We start from the raw sequence: 13,841 nt of genomic DNA, 5'->3' as shown, positions 1-13,841 counted from the left end.
CATCAGTTTTTCCTTCTTTGGAAATGTCATCCTGGACCCTGCTGACGTGCTCCCACCTGGTCTGGATTCTTCTGCATCTGGAGCAGAGCCATCCTCCTAGGATCTCCTTCCACCACCATCTGGGCAGCACTTTAAAGTGCTCTGGATACTGCATAGCACAGGGAACTCTACCCAGTACTCTCTAATCGCATATATGGGGAAAGAACCTAAAAAAGACTGAATATATTTAGAGCTGATTCACTGTCTTGTACAGCAGAAAGTGACACAGCATTGTACATCAATTACACTCCAATGAAAACAAAACAAAACAAACAGGTAGGCAAGCATTTCTCTAGCCTGGATGGCATTTATTAGTCACTTATTCTTTCAGCCAAACATGAGTGCCTGCAATGTACCAGGTCAAGTTCCAGTTCCAGATCTATGCTCTAGCGATTGAAATTTGACATTCTTATCCATCCATCTCACCCCCTCACCTGATCAGGAGCATTTCCAGATTAGGAGAATTCCACACTGAAAGAGTCTTGGTAGGAGGCAGAGACCATCTTCCTCCATTAAAGAAGAAAATCCACTTTCCCAAATATTCTTGCCAGAGCGCACAGTGTGATGCTGAGGTCCCACCACTCAGGTGACCACATGCCAGACTCTACTCAGGACATTGACACAGAGAAGCTGGAACTATGCAGGATACATCCGACAAGGGTGTCGAGAGTGGCAGTCACACCACCTCCAGTTGTCAGGAGCCTCAGTGATAGCCATCCTCAGCCCAGGGTCCACGCCCAGCACGAGGGGCTCACTGTGTGAGCAGGGACACTGTGCCCCAGCAGGGGCAAAACTTCCTTTGTGGGACCTGGCCTGGACTGGACACTGGATCCTGTTTCCAGGGAGCCATATATATATAGTACTGTATGTCTAACTTAATTTGGATCCCATTGTTAGCTCCAAGAATGAGTGAGGAGAACTCAACCTGGAGAACAGTTTCAGAGAGCAAGGATTTCATTACGCTGAACTGTGAACCACTGCCTAAGTCTTCAGGTGGAATAAGAACTGCATTATTTCTCAACATCACACCTCATAATTTACAATATAGGTATTCTCTTTTCTTTCTGAAGAAAAAAAATGCTTTTAAATGTGGATTTAAGACCCCTCTCTAGGCACTCGCTCTCATATACCCCAGGGCTTCCCAAATGGGCTGATCATCAGAATTGCTTGTGGGGCTTCTTATGAAATGCTCAGCCTCTCCCCAGAACCACCTTCTCAGAGTATTAGGACAAGACCAAGGGATTGCTTCTTTAACAACCTCAGTGTGAGGCTGCTACACAGCATGCGGGAATCCTGGTCTATGTTCATTCTTGCGACTAAAAGTATGATCTGAAGACCAGCAGCATCAGCCCCAACCTTATTACAAATGCAGACTCTCAGGCTCTACTCCCGACTGTCTAGATCTAATGAGGGTCCAGGGGAGCACCAGCATCCCCACCCTGGACACCGCACTAATCCTACAGGCTCCTCCACTGCATCGCTCACCCTTACCTCCTGATTCTGCTCAGCAGTTAGACTGATGCTTCTAGTGAGCAGTCACACCAGGTCACCTTCTATTGAAACCATCTTATGAGTCCACATCTTTCACAGACATCAGACACCTTCTAATATGCTGGAGCCCCACATGATCTGGCCAGACACTGGATCTCATATCGCAATTCCTCGCCCCTCCAGCCACACCTGCCTCCTGGCTCTTCCTTGAACACACACACTCTCCTGCCCTCCTGCATTTGCACTGGAGGCTCCTCTGCCTGGAGAGCACTCCCCCCAGACATGCTTGTGGACATCCTTTCATGTCCTTCACATCTTTACTCAAATATCATCTCCTCCACGAGGCCTACACCGACCACCCTAGTGAGACAGCCACATTCCGTGGACCCACACGCTTATACTCGGGGTCACCTTCCTCAGAGCACTTGCCAATCTCTAGGCAGACACTTCCCTCACTTATTAGGCTCACTCTGCCCCCCTCACCAGAACACACTGCACGAGGCCAACAAAGGGTGTCTGTTGTTAGTTCACTGAGGTTTCACAGATGCAAAAACAGAGCATCATCTATCAGGCACACAGCAAATACCAGATGAAGGAAGGATCAGTGTGGACGCCTCTCTATTCCATCTTCATTAATGTGGACTCAGGCCACTTGACTCTCGCGGCAGCTACAGCACAACATCCCCTCACACTGACAGCAGTGCTGCCTGTGCTTCCCCACCAGAGCGGATCACCCTCCCTCCCACACCGACCGTCTGCACTCTACACACAATGGTATTTTCTCTTCAGAAAAGATCCCAGGTGGACAGGTTGCATATTCCTCTTGCTGTGACTAATAGGCACCGCTTTTTAAATCCAGGAGTTTGGATTGGAAGCGGTCTGCAGTCTCCCCACCTCCTCACCTTATGCTACTTGGAGCACAGACACCTTCAGATGCAGCTGCAGAAAGAGGAGTCCTGGGATCTGACGTCACAAAGTGGGACCAAGTATCACTCAGTCCCCACAAGGCAGCGCTCTCACACTATAAGAGAAAAGAATCAGAATCAGTTCAGGTAGGTCATGTAAGGGCTGACATTCTCCACAGCCCCCCACATGCTCACATGTCCCACTCAGAGACCCCCACCACCCAGTGTGTCCCCTCTGCCCCAACTCCTCTCCCAATCTAGATGCCCCAGAGTCTCACCTTTAGGAACCATGAGAGACACATCAGACCCCTGGGCACTGTTACTGCCTGGAGGAGAACAAAACCAGGATGTGGTCAGAACCCACAGGAGAGAAACTAGACAAGGAACTTTGAGGGTGAGCCCCTCATGGCCTGTCTGCACTGTCACAAAGGTCTCAGGAATCACCCCCTCCACACTCACTTGCAGCCGCGGTGTAGATTTGTCCTATTCACCTGTGAGAAGAGTATCACGTGGGGACCAGTGAGAGACCGAGTAATGAGACCCTAGAGGAACCCCTAGTCCTGGACGACAAAGAACTTTTCAGAACTGTGACCAAAAATCCAGGACAGGCTCAGGAACATGAAGCAAGGAGACGTGGGGGGACTGGACCACCGGTCCCCCTGGAGGTCTGTCCTCAGCAGGGACATTCCCTCCTGACCTTCAAATGCTGAGAAATAGGCCCCCAGCTGGAATTATGAAGATGAAAAATCTGTCTTTCATTTTCATACGTACTTTATAAAAGAGTCAGTCTTAGCATCAGCTCAGACTCCACATGTGTGTGGAGGGTACTTTCCAGTAACGAGGCAGGCAGACATCTACCTGGGCCAGAAACCTGCCCAGTGAGAGAAGAAAACTCAGATCCCTCCCTCCTTGCCCTACCTGATTGCTTCTTCCTCCAGATCACAGCTCCAGCCACCACAGCCACCAGGAGGAGAACCAGGCCAACAATGATGCCCATGGTGAGGAAGGGGGTCTGAGGAGGTTCTGTGGAAGAAAGGGAAGGAGCCCAGACTTCAGGCTTCAGTCCGGACCTTGCTGAATGTGTCCAGAAGGGCTCCTGCTTTCTCTGAGAGGAAGCTCCATTCCGACCCCCTCCTTACCCCATCTCAGGGTGAGGGGCTCCTGAAGCCCCTCGTGCTGCACACGGCACGTGTACCTCTGCTCCTCTCCAGAAGGCACCACCAGGGCCGCCCACTTCTGGAAGGTTCCATCCCCTGAAGGCCTGGTCTCCACAACCTCCATGTCCTGAGTCTGGTCCTCCCCGTCACGCTGCCAGGTCAGTGAGATCTCCTCAGGGTAGAAGCCCAGGGCCCAGCACCTCAAGGTGACCTCATGGTCAGAGATGGGGGCCACATGTGTCTCTGGAGGGTCTGAGGAAGAAGAATCAGAAAACTCACAGTATGTGTTACCTCCATGGGCCACTAAAGGCAGTATCAGGTGACCATCCTGAGAATAAGCAGGAGAGCGGGTTTGAAAAGAAGCAGCACAAACACCAGACATCTGCCTGGACCCCAGGGTCTGGGAACAGCTCCTAGTCCTTGGAAAGTTCTGGAGTCAGGGTGACAGCTAAGGGAGGAGGCTCCGTGTAAGAGGCAGAATACAGAGTAATGGTCCTGACGTGGGAGGAGGCCGAATGACTTAGAAAAGCTGGAGTCAGGGCTCCTAAGATGTTCTCAGGGTGAAAACAAGCCTTGAGCAACAAAGTCATGGTTCACAAGATAGTGGCCAGGGTCAAAGGGCAGCACTGACCAACTTTTTCAGGGATGGTTTACTGTTTCTTAGTCAAAGACACTGGATTCCTTAATTGTCCTTCAGACAACTAAGATCATGGCATCCAACCCCATCACTTCACAGCAAACAGACGAGGAAACAATGGAAACAGTGACAGACTTTATTTTCTTGGATTCCAAAATCAATGTGGACAGTGACTGCAGCCAGAAAATTAAAAGCCATTTGCTCCTTGGAAGAAAAGTTATGACAAATCTAGACGGCATATCAAAAAGCAGAGACATCACTTTGGCAACAAAGGTTCATATTGTCAAAGCTGTGTTTTTACTAGTAGACATGTATGGATGTCAGAGTTGTACCATAAAGAAGGCTGAGTGCTGAAGAATTGATGCTTTTGATCTGTGGTGTTGGAGAATACTCTTCAGAGTCCCTTGGACAGCAAGGAGTTCAAACTAGGCAATTCTAAAGGAAATCAACCCTGAATACTCATTAGAAAGACTGATACTGAAGCTGAAACTCCAATACTTTGGCCACCTGATGCGAAGAGCTGACTTTTTGGAAAAGACCCTGAGGCTGGGAAAGATTGAAGGTAGGAGGAAAAGGGAATGACAGAGGATGAAATTGTTGGATGGCATCACCAGACACAGTGGACATGAGTTTGAGCTTAGCTCCCGGAGTTGGTGATGGACAGGAAAGCCTGGCGTGCTGCAGTCTATGGGGTCGCAAAGAGTCGGACACGACTGAGCAACTAAGTAACAAGTGGGGCCACTGGCGAGTCACCGTCTTGTACAGAATATGAAAACCTGGGCGCATTCCTCCCTCTCCTGACAGGAAGCTGCCTCCCTCTCCTGACAGGAAGCTGCGGCGCTGTTCCCACAGGGACCCCATTTTCCTCTCTTCATGGGAACCCAGCTCCAGCCCGAGGGGAGATCAGGGCGGCCCCGCGCCCCTCGTACCTGCGCGCAGCAGCGTGTCCTTCCCGGTCTCCAGGTATCTGCGGAGCCACGCCACGCACTTGCCCTCCAGGTAGATCCTCACACGCGCCGCATCACCTGCCGCCTCAGCATTGCGCTGGGTGACCTGAGCCGCCGTGTCCGCCGCGGTCCAGGAGCGCAGGTCCTCGTTCAGGGCGATGTAATCTCTGCCTTCGTAGGCGAACTGCTCATACCCGCGGAGGAGACGCCCGTCAGGTCCCACTTCGCAGCCATACATCTCCTGGAGGGTGTGAGACCCTGACCAGCCCCGACCACCCGCGGTGATTAAACCCAATTGAAAATGAATCCGGGTCAAGTCCCCGCGAGCTCCTCCCGGGTCGGGGGTCGGGCGGGTCCCGCAGTGTTGGGGTGACCCTCGGACCCGCAGACTCGGGCGACCCCAGCCAGTCCCTGGGGATGGGGGTCGTGACCCGGACCCGGGCCCGCGTCGCTCACCCGCCTCGCTCTCGTTGTAGAAACCGCGCATGGTGTTCAAGCCTGATCGCAATCTCTGTTGAGCTTTCTTGGCATCTCGTGTCATCTCTTCCCAGTATTCCGGCCCCTCCTGCTCCATCCACGGCGCCCGCGGCTCCATTCTCGGATTCGGGGCGTCGCTGTCGAACCGCGCTAACTGCGTGTCGTCCACGTAGCCGACGGCGATGAAGCGGGGCTCCCCGCGGCCGGGCCGGGACACGCAGGTGCAGAAATAGCTCAGGGAGTGGGAGCCTGGGGGCGGGAGGGGTGAGACCTGGCCCGACATTCTTCCTGGCGCCGGTCCCGGGTCAGAGGTGAGGGGCCCGGGAGTGGGGAGGGGCCTAGAGGCACGTGAGACCGAAAAGGTCGGAGAAGGACCGGCACTTCTTGGGGCAGAGAAGAGGGGGCGGGAAGCGGGGGAGGGGCAGGACGGGACCAGGCGGGCGAGGACGCGTCTGGGCGAGGGCGGCGCGGTGGCTCCTTCCCTGGGGGTCCTGCCCCCTCCACAACCCCCGGGCACTCCCCTCGCCCCTTCCCGCAAAGGTCGTTCCCTCCCGACCCCGCACTCACCGGCCCAGGTTCGGTCAGGACCAGGGCCCCCGAGAGCAGCAGGAGGAGGGTTCGCGGCCCCATGACCCGTATCCTCGGGGTCTGGGGAGAAACTGAGTCCTGGCGGAGGGTGGGGGTGTGGGGGGATACAGGTGGAGACTTAAACGTCGGGAACCGCCGGGCCGCTGATTGGCTTCTAGAAACCAGACACCCAATGGGAGTGAGAACTAGGGCCGCGACACGAGGGTCCGGGCAGAAAGGCACAACACAGTTTGCGAAGAGAAAGTGAAACTCGAGGAGGCTAGGGATCCCCAACAGGGACAGTCCCGGCCCCAAACAAGGCCCTTGACTCTGAGACGCTGAGACCTTGAGAACCCCATCCGGTACCTGGGACTTTGCCCTGATCCCTCCTCTCCTGCACCGAGAACTCTGCAGTCACTCTGTCCCCGAGTCCTGGCCTAGCGACTGTGTAAGTCAGATTTTCAGAACTTTTTGGTCAGGATATTTATACAGTCCTACAAATTAGTGAGGACCTCAAGGATAATTTTGTTTATGTGGTTACTTCTGTCGATATTTTCCGTAGTAGAAATAACAGTTTAAACATTTTCACTTATTTTCTTTAGAATAAGGTTAATAACCTATGATTTTTATATGAAAAATAACAATTTCTCCAAATAAACTCTATAGTGGGAACGTGAAAGTTTTTTCATTATTATATTTTTGCAAGTCTTTTCCTTGTCTGTCTCACTGGATTTTATGTTTGCTTTTGCATTGAATCCATTATTTTGATTGAAATCTATGAAAATAAAAAAGACCATACATATGTAGAAGTAATATTTTTAATAACCTTTCCTGTTACTTGTGGATGTTTCTCTTTGATAGAAAACTAAAACTACGCAAGTGATAGTTTCTTAAAGGGTATTTTCTCAGTGGACCTGAAACATTATCACTATTTCCTATTCTGTTCCATTAAAATCCATAAGCCTATTTTGCACACTGGATGTCACTTGTACTAACGTGAGATTGTTTAGAAGTAATTCATTGTTTCACTAAGTTTTATAGATCTTCCAATGTCATTTCTTCTTTCAAATAAAAATTGCATTCCATGAAAAAGAGGGTAGTTCAGCTCATGCAAATGATTTTCCTTGGGACATAGAACTTTGGAATGTAGCAGAAATGCTTGATGTATACTTCCCATGTCATCATAGAAGATAGTTCTTTTTAAGAAAAATAACCATTTATTAGCTTTTTGAGATACGACCACAAGCCTATTATTTTCCTAAAAGAATAAACTCATTTTTACAATAGGGAAAACAACAAAGCAATATTTGTGCAAGGCATATATTAAGATTAGATCACCATTTTCTGAATTTTGCTTAAGCATGAAAAACTTGAAAGGCCAATATTCACACCAGTTTTTTTAAGTATTGATAGTTTTTGATACTTTGAAATAGCAAACCAGGGAAACAGGAGAGCAACCTGTATTAAATATTAGCAGTCAATAAAGTCTCAAGTGATGGCAAGACATCAGCTGCGAGTAAACCAGCAAGATTGTTCTGAGGGAAGAATTGCAAATGCAACATTTCTGAAGGAAGCATTAAAAACGGTTAGAGCATATATGTCATTAAAATGTTGTATCTCAAAACGAGAAAGCTGACATTCAGATTGATACAAAATAATTCTAGAAAAGCGGGTAAGATTCATTAATATTCAATCTCGATAACATTAATGAGAAGATTATTAAGAAGAAATGTCAAGAATATACTGAAGAACTCTACAAAACAGATCTTAAAGACTCATCTAACCAGGATGGTGTGATCACTGACCTAGAGCCAGACATCCTGGAGGGTGAAGTCAAGTGGGACTCAGGAAGCATCTCTATGAACAAAACTAGTGGAGGAGATGGAATTCCAGCTGAGCTATTTCAAATCTTAAAAGATAATGCTGTTAAAGTGCTGCACTTGATATGCTGGCAAATTTGGAAAACTCAGCAGTGGCCATAGGACTGGGAAAAGTCCGTTTTCATTCCAATCCCAAAAAAGGGCAAAGCCAAAGAATCTTCAAACTACCGCACATTTGCACTTATTTCACACGCTATTAAGATTATACTCAAAATTCTCCAAGCTAGGCTTCAACAGCGTGTGAACCAAGAACTTCCAGATGTTCCAGCTGGATTTAGAAAAGGCGGAGGAATCAGAGATCAAATTGCCATAGCCTTTGGATCATAGAAAGAGCAAGAGAGTTCAAGAAAAACATCTACTTCTGCTTCATTGACTACTCTAAAGCCTTTGACTGTGTAGATCACAACAAACTGTGCAATATTCTTCAAGAGATGGGAATACCAGACCACCTTACCTACCTCCTGCAAAACCTATATGCAGGCAAGGAAACAAGAGTTAGAAGTGGACATGGAACAACAGACTGGTTCCAAATTGGGAAAGGAGTATGTCAAGGCTGTATATTGTCACCCTGCTTATTTAACTTCTATGCAGAGTACATCATGAGAAATGCCAGGCTGGATGAAGCACAAGCTGGAATCAAGATTGCCAGGAGAAATATCAATAACCTCAAATATGCAGATGACACCACCCTTATGGCAGAAATCGAAGAACTAAAAAGCCTCTTGAGGAAGGTGAAAAAGGAGAGTGAAAAGTTGACCTAAAACTCAACATTCAGAAAACGAAGATCATGGCATCTGGTCTCATCACTTCATGGCAAATAGATGGGAAAACAGTGGAAACAGTGAGAGACTTTATTTTCTTGGGCTCCAAAATCACTGCAGATGGTGACTGCAGCCATGAAATTAGAAGATGCTTGCTGCTTGGAAGAAAAGCTGTGACCAAACTAGACAGCATATTAAAAAGCAGAGACATTACTTTGCCAACAAAGATCCATCTATTCAAAGCTATGGTTTTTCCAGTAGTCATGTATGGATGTGAGAGTTGGACATAAAGAAAGCTGAGCAACAAAGGATTGATGCTTTTGAACTGTGGTGTTGGAGAAGACTCTTGAGAGTCCCTTGGACCGCAAGGAGATCCAACCAGTCTATCCAAAAGGAAATCAGTCCTGAATATTCATTGGAAGGACTGATGCTGAAACTGAAGTTCCAATTCTTTGGCCACCTGATGCCAACAGGCAACTCATTAGAAAAGACCCTGCTGCTGGGAAAGATTGAAGGCAGGAGGAGAAGGGGACAACAGAGGATGAGATGATTGGATGGCAAAACTGATTCAATGGACATGAGTTTGAGCAAGCTCCTGGAGATGGTGAAGGACAGGGAAGCCTGGTATGCTGCAGTGCACTGCGTCGCAGAGTTGGACACGACTGAGCAACTGAACAACAAAAAGAATGTTAAATAAGTTCCTTTCAGAAGAACAAGGAAATTTGGAAGTTTGAAGACACACTGAGAACAATTACTTGAAAGGTCGGGCAAGGTCGGGCCTGTTGAGGCATGCCTGGGCATGCCCGGGCATGTCGGGACATGTCCCGGCAGAGTGCCGCAGACAAGCCCCGGAGGCGGGCCGACGACCAAAGCCGTCCGATCAGGTGCTGACAGGGAGCCCTTGGACACCAATCACCGCTGAGCCCGCATTTTCTTCCTTATATGGGAGCCCTGCCCGGGCTATAAAACCCTTCCCCACCCCTCATACCTCGCAGACTCCCTTTGCTTCGCAGACCCCCTTCGCTTCCTTGCTCACCCGCCCCCGGGAGTTCTGCCCGAGAGCGACCGCCCAATAAAGGCCCTGATCAACGGTCCATAGGGGTGGCTCTTTCTTCCCGCGGCGTTTCTTCCATTACTGTTCTCAGATGACGTTCAGACTGCTAAAGGTCCCTAAAAAGACAGTTTATTCTTGCTACTTTTATCACCTTTCATTTGTGTTTTTTATCTTCATTTTGTTCTATAATTCATTTTTCTCCAGGAAAATGTGCACGTGAAATGTCACAATAAGCTTTCATTTCAGTAATTCCACATAAAATGTTGTACAGTTAATGCCGGAAGCCAGCATGAGGAATTCCACCCGTGGCAAGATCATGCGGCAGAGATCTGATGGGCAGGGTCGAGTCAGAGCTCAGGTTTTCCCCCTGGCATTTCCTGAGCATCCACCCCCCAAAAAATAAGAATCTGCCTGCTTTTCTACTCTTCTGACATTCTCTGGAAAAAATCAATTCAGGGCTTTAGCCTTCTGCATTTGAAAGAATGTTTCAATCCAAAAACCCCTCTGATGGCTTTCTAGCCTGCCTGCAGGACTGGTACAGCTGTGCATGTGATTGTTTGAGGCCTCCTGACCGCAGGAGGCACAGGATGCTTTAAACATCTTAGGAATGTAGGGGCTTCCGAAGAGTCAAAATCATTAGAATAGGACTGATTAAAGGTTTCATTTGTTGAACCAATATTTGCTGCCAAATTTTCATATCTTTTACTTGTTGATATAGTTGGTATATAGAAAAACAAGTAGCAACATTAGATCTTTGAGTTAAGTACCTTCTTTGTTATAGCCCACTGCACCTTTCTTCTACAGAGATGTAACTTTAGTGCTTTAAGGAGATGCAGATTAAAGAAAAACATTTCAGGGGAAACGAAATTAACATTCATTAAGGAAGAGAGCCAAAAAGTGTTAACAAGCCTCTTGGCCAGAAGGTAATGTAAATCACCTGAGATCTTCTGTATACTAAGATATACAGAAAGAGTCTGGGCTGCTAACGCTACATAATTTTGTATTACCCATTGATCTCTATGTATAATCAAAAGTATAAAAGGCCTTGAAGGACAATAGAAGGAGAGCCAGTCACTGGACTGGTTTCCCCCGTGTCTCTTTACTTTAATTTCAGGCTGAATTTCCATCTGGGGCGCGGAGGCTCGCCAAGTCTACTTCCTTGCCCTGGCTGTTAAGACCTGCGCGAAACGGAGCCTAAGGCGAGGCACCCTTGGATATTCAAGCGAGCGCCAGTGGCCCAACGTAGATGGTGCAAATTCCTTGTCTGGAATTTTATTGGTCTTCCACGTAATCCAAGTTATTCAGCCCTCTTTCTCCACTTAATTTTCCTACTACACTATTGTTTCTTAATCTAATCTTATATCAATCAATAAATAAATCTTTCCTCGCCAACGACGTCCTCGCTTCGAATTCCCTGGATCCACCGGTGTTGGAGCCCAGCAAGTTAGGATAAACATGAATAAAGAGAAAGCACCAGATCCAAAACTATAGGAGTCCTCTGCTTTACTTGGTCTGTGTGACTGGAAGTTTAAAGGGCAATGACTTAAGTTTGTAGTGATTAAATATTGATCATCCTCTTTCACTTCTGACCTGCCACCTTGAAGCTACTATACATTTATACCAAATGGACAAAATACTCTAATATTATCTTCTTTGACAGTTTCCTGGGAGAAATGTTTAAATCTAAACTGCACGAGTTTGTGAATACTGGTGGCAGCTAGAATACCTTTACAATGTAGACTACAAGCAACAAGAAACCCTTTCTGTCTTGAATCACAGCTAACTTCAATTTATAAATAACATCACTATGAACAAAGCTAGTGGAGGTAATGGAATTCCAGTGGAGCTATTTCAAATCCAAAAGATGATGCTGTGAAAGTGCTGCACTCAATATGCCAGCAAATTTGGAAAACTCAGCAGTGGCCACAGGACTGGAAAAGGTCAGTCTTCATTCCAGCCCCTAAGAAAGGTAATGCCAGAGAATGATCAAACTACTGTACAATTGCTCTCATCTCACATGCTAATAAAGTAATGCTCAAAGTTCTCCAAGCCAGGCTTCAGCAATACGTGAACCGTGAACTCCCAGATGTTCAAGCTGGTTTTAGAAAAGGCAGAGGAACCAGAGATCAAATTGCCAACATCTGTTGGATCATGGAAAAAGCAAGAGACTTCCAGAAAAACATCTCTTTCTTCTTATTGACTATGCCAAAGGCTTTGACTGTGTGGATCACAATAAACTGTGGAAAATTCTTCAAGAGATGGGAATACCAGACCACCTGACCTGCCTCTTGAGAAATCTGTATGCAGGTCAGGAAGGAACAGTTAGAACATGGAACAACAGACTGGTTCCAAATAGGAAAAGGAGTACATCAAGGCTGTATATTGTCACCCTGCTTATTTAACTTCTATGCAGAGTATAGCATGAGAACGCTAAGCTGGAAGAAGCACAAGCTGGAATCAAGATTGCCGAGAGAAATATCAATAACCTCAGATATGCAGATGATACCACCCTTATGGCAGAAAGTGAAGAAGAGCTAAAGAGCCTCTTGATGAAAGTGAAAGAAGTGAGTGAAAAAGTCGGCTTAAAGCTCAACATTCAGAAAACTAAGATCATGGCATCAGTTCTCATCACTTCATGGCAAATAGATGGGGAAACAGTGGCTATTTTGGGGGGCTCCAAAATCACTGCAGATGGTGTTTGCAGCCATGAAATTAAATGACGCTCACTCCTTGGAAGGAAAGTTATGACCAACCTAGATAGCATATTAAAAAGCAGAGACATTACTTTGTCAACAAAAGTCCATCTAGTCAAGGCTATGGTTTTTCCAGTAGTCATGTATGGATGTGAGAGTTGTACTGTGAAGAAAGCTGAGCACTGAAGAATTGATGCTTTTGAACTGTGGTGTTGGAGAAGACTCTTGAGAGTCCCTTGGACTGCAAGGAGATCCAACCAGTCCATCCTAAAGGAGATCAGTCCTGGGTGTTCATTGGTAGGACTGATGCTGAAGCTGAAGATAAAATACTTTGGTCACCTGATTTGAAGAGCTGAGTCATTTGAAAAGACCCTGATGCTGGGAAAGACTGAGAGCAAGAGAAGAAGGGAACAATAGAGGATGAGATGGTTGGATGGCATCACCTACTCAATGGACTTGATTTTGCGTAAACTCTGGGAGTTGGTGATGGACAGGGAGGCCTGGCGTGCTGCAGTTCATGGGGTCCCAAAGAGTCGGACACGACTGAGCTACTGAACTGAACTGAAGAGAGGGAGGGAGTACTGGACACAGGTGGACTAATGTGGGATTGGGCATGCAAGCTTACATGTCTGTATCACAGTGTCAGCTTCTGTCAGGGGCTCACCTTATAGTTGTTACTTATAGTGGACTTCCACTAGTATCCAAATGAGATTAGAGACTAAAAGCAAATCAATGTACTTTAAAGAAATCCTCTAACTTTGTAGAACATGTTCTGACAAGGCTAACTTGAAAAGGATATTTGAATGGCGCTGGTTTCTCATAAGCAGCTGCACACCGCCCTCTGGTGGCCTTGTGAGAAATGGCATGAGTGCTGCAGGGCTCCATGGCCTTGTCAGTAAAAGAGCCAACTCTCACACTTGCCACGGTCACAGTCCTGCTGTTAGAGCAAACCCAAATATGGAAGTGCTTTTCCTTCTAGAGGAAATCTCTGTCTTGACTAGGACACAAGAGGGCACTTCCCAAGTGTAGCATTTCAGGGAGTGTTGACTGAGCCCCTGAGTGAGGCGCTGGGTCCACAGGGAGACTAGAGAAGAGGTCGCTGCCTCAGGGGAACTGCAGGGAGAGGTTGGGGAGGGGCTGGGCTCACTTGTCTACACCCCAGCTCGGACTGTCTGTTGTGGAGAAGTTAGTCTAGCCAAGCAAAGGAGTTTGTGGCACTTTTCTCTTTATATT

General features: G+C 47.4%; 2 protein-coding genes across 2 annotated transcripts in view; one reads left to right on the top strand and one right to left on the bottom strand.

Moving 5' to 3' along the window:
* Positions 1–13,841, top strand: part of LOC101105860 (MHC class I polypeptide-related sequence B) — a 94,155-nt gene that overhangs the window by 12,988 nt on the left and 67,326 nt on the right. The gene's annotated exons all lie outside the window — the stretch shown is intronic.
* Positions 327–6,486, bottom strand: LOC101105609 (BOLA class I histocompatibility antigen, alpha chain BL3-7). The gene is given in 5 exon segments (XM_060403303.1): positions 327–3,844; positions 5,159–5,434; positions 5,633–5,902; positions 6,221–6,232; positions 6,235–6,486. Coding segments are annotated over 5 exon segments (957 nt in total). The 5' UTR covers positions 6,284–6,486; the 3' UTR covers positions 327–3,494.

Source organism: Ovis aries, chromosome 20 (genome assembly GCF_016772045.2).
Source record: "Ovis aries strain OAR_USU_Benz2616 breed Rambouillet chromosome 20, ARS-UI_Ramb_v3.0, whole genome shotgun sequence".
In the NCBI taxonomy this organism is placed as follows: domain Eukaryota; kingdom Metazoa; phylum Chordata; class Mammalia; order Artiodactyla; family Bovidae; genus Ovis; species Ovis aries.
This window is presented reverse-complemented; position numbering and strand designations above follow the sequence as displayed.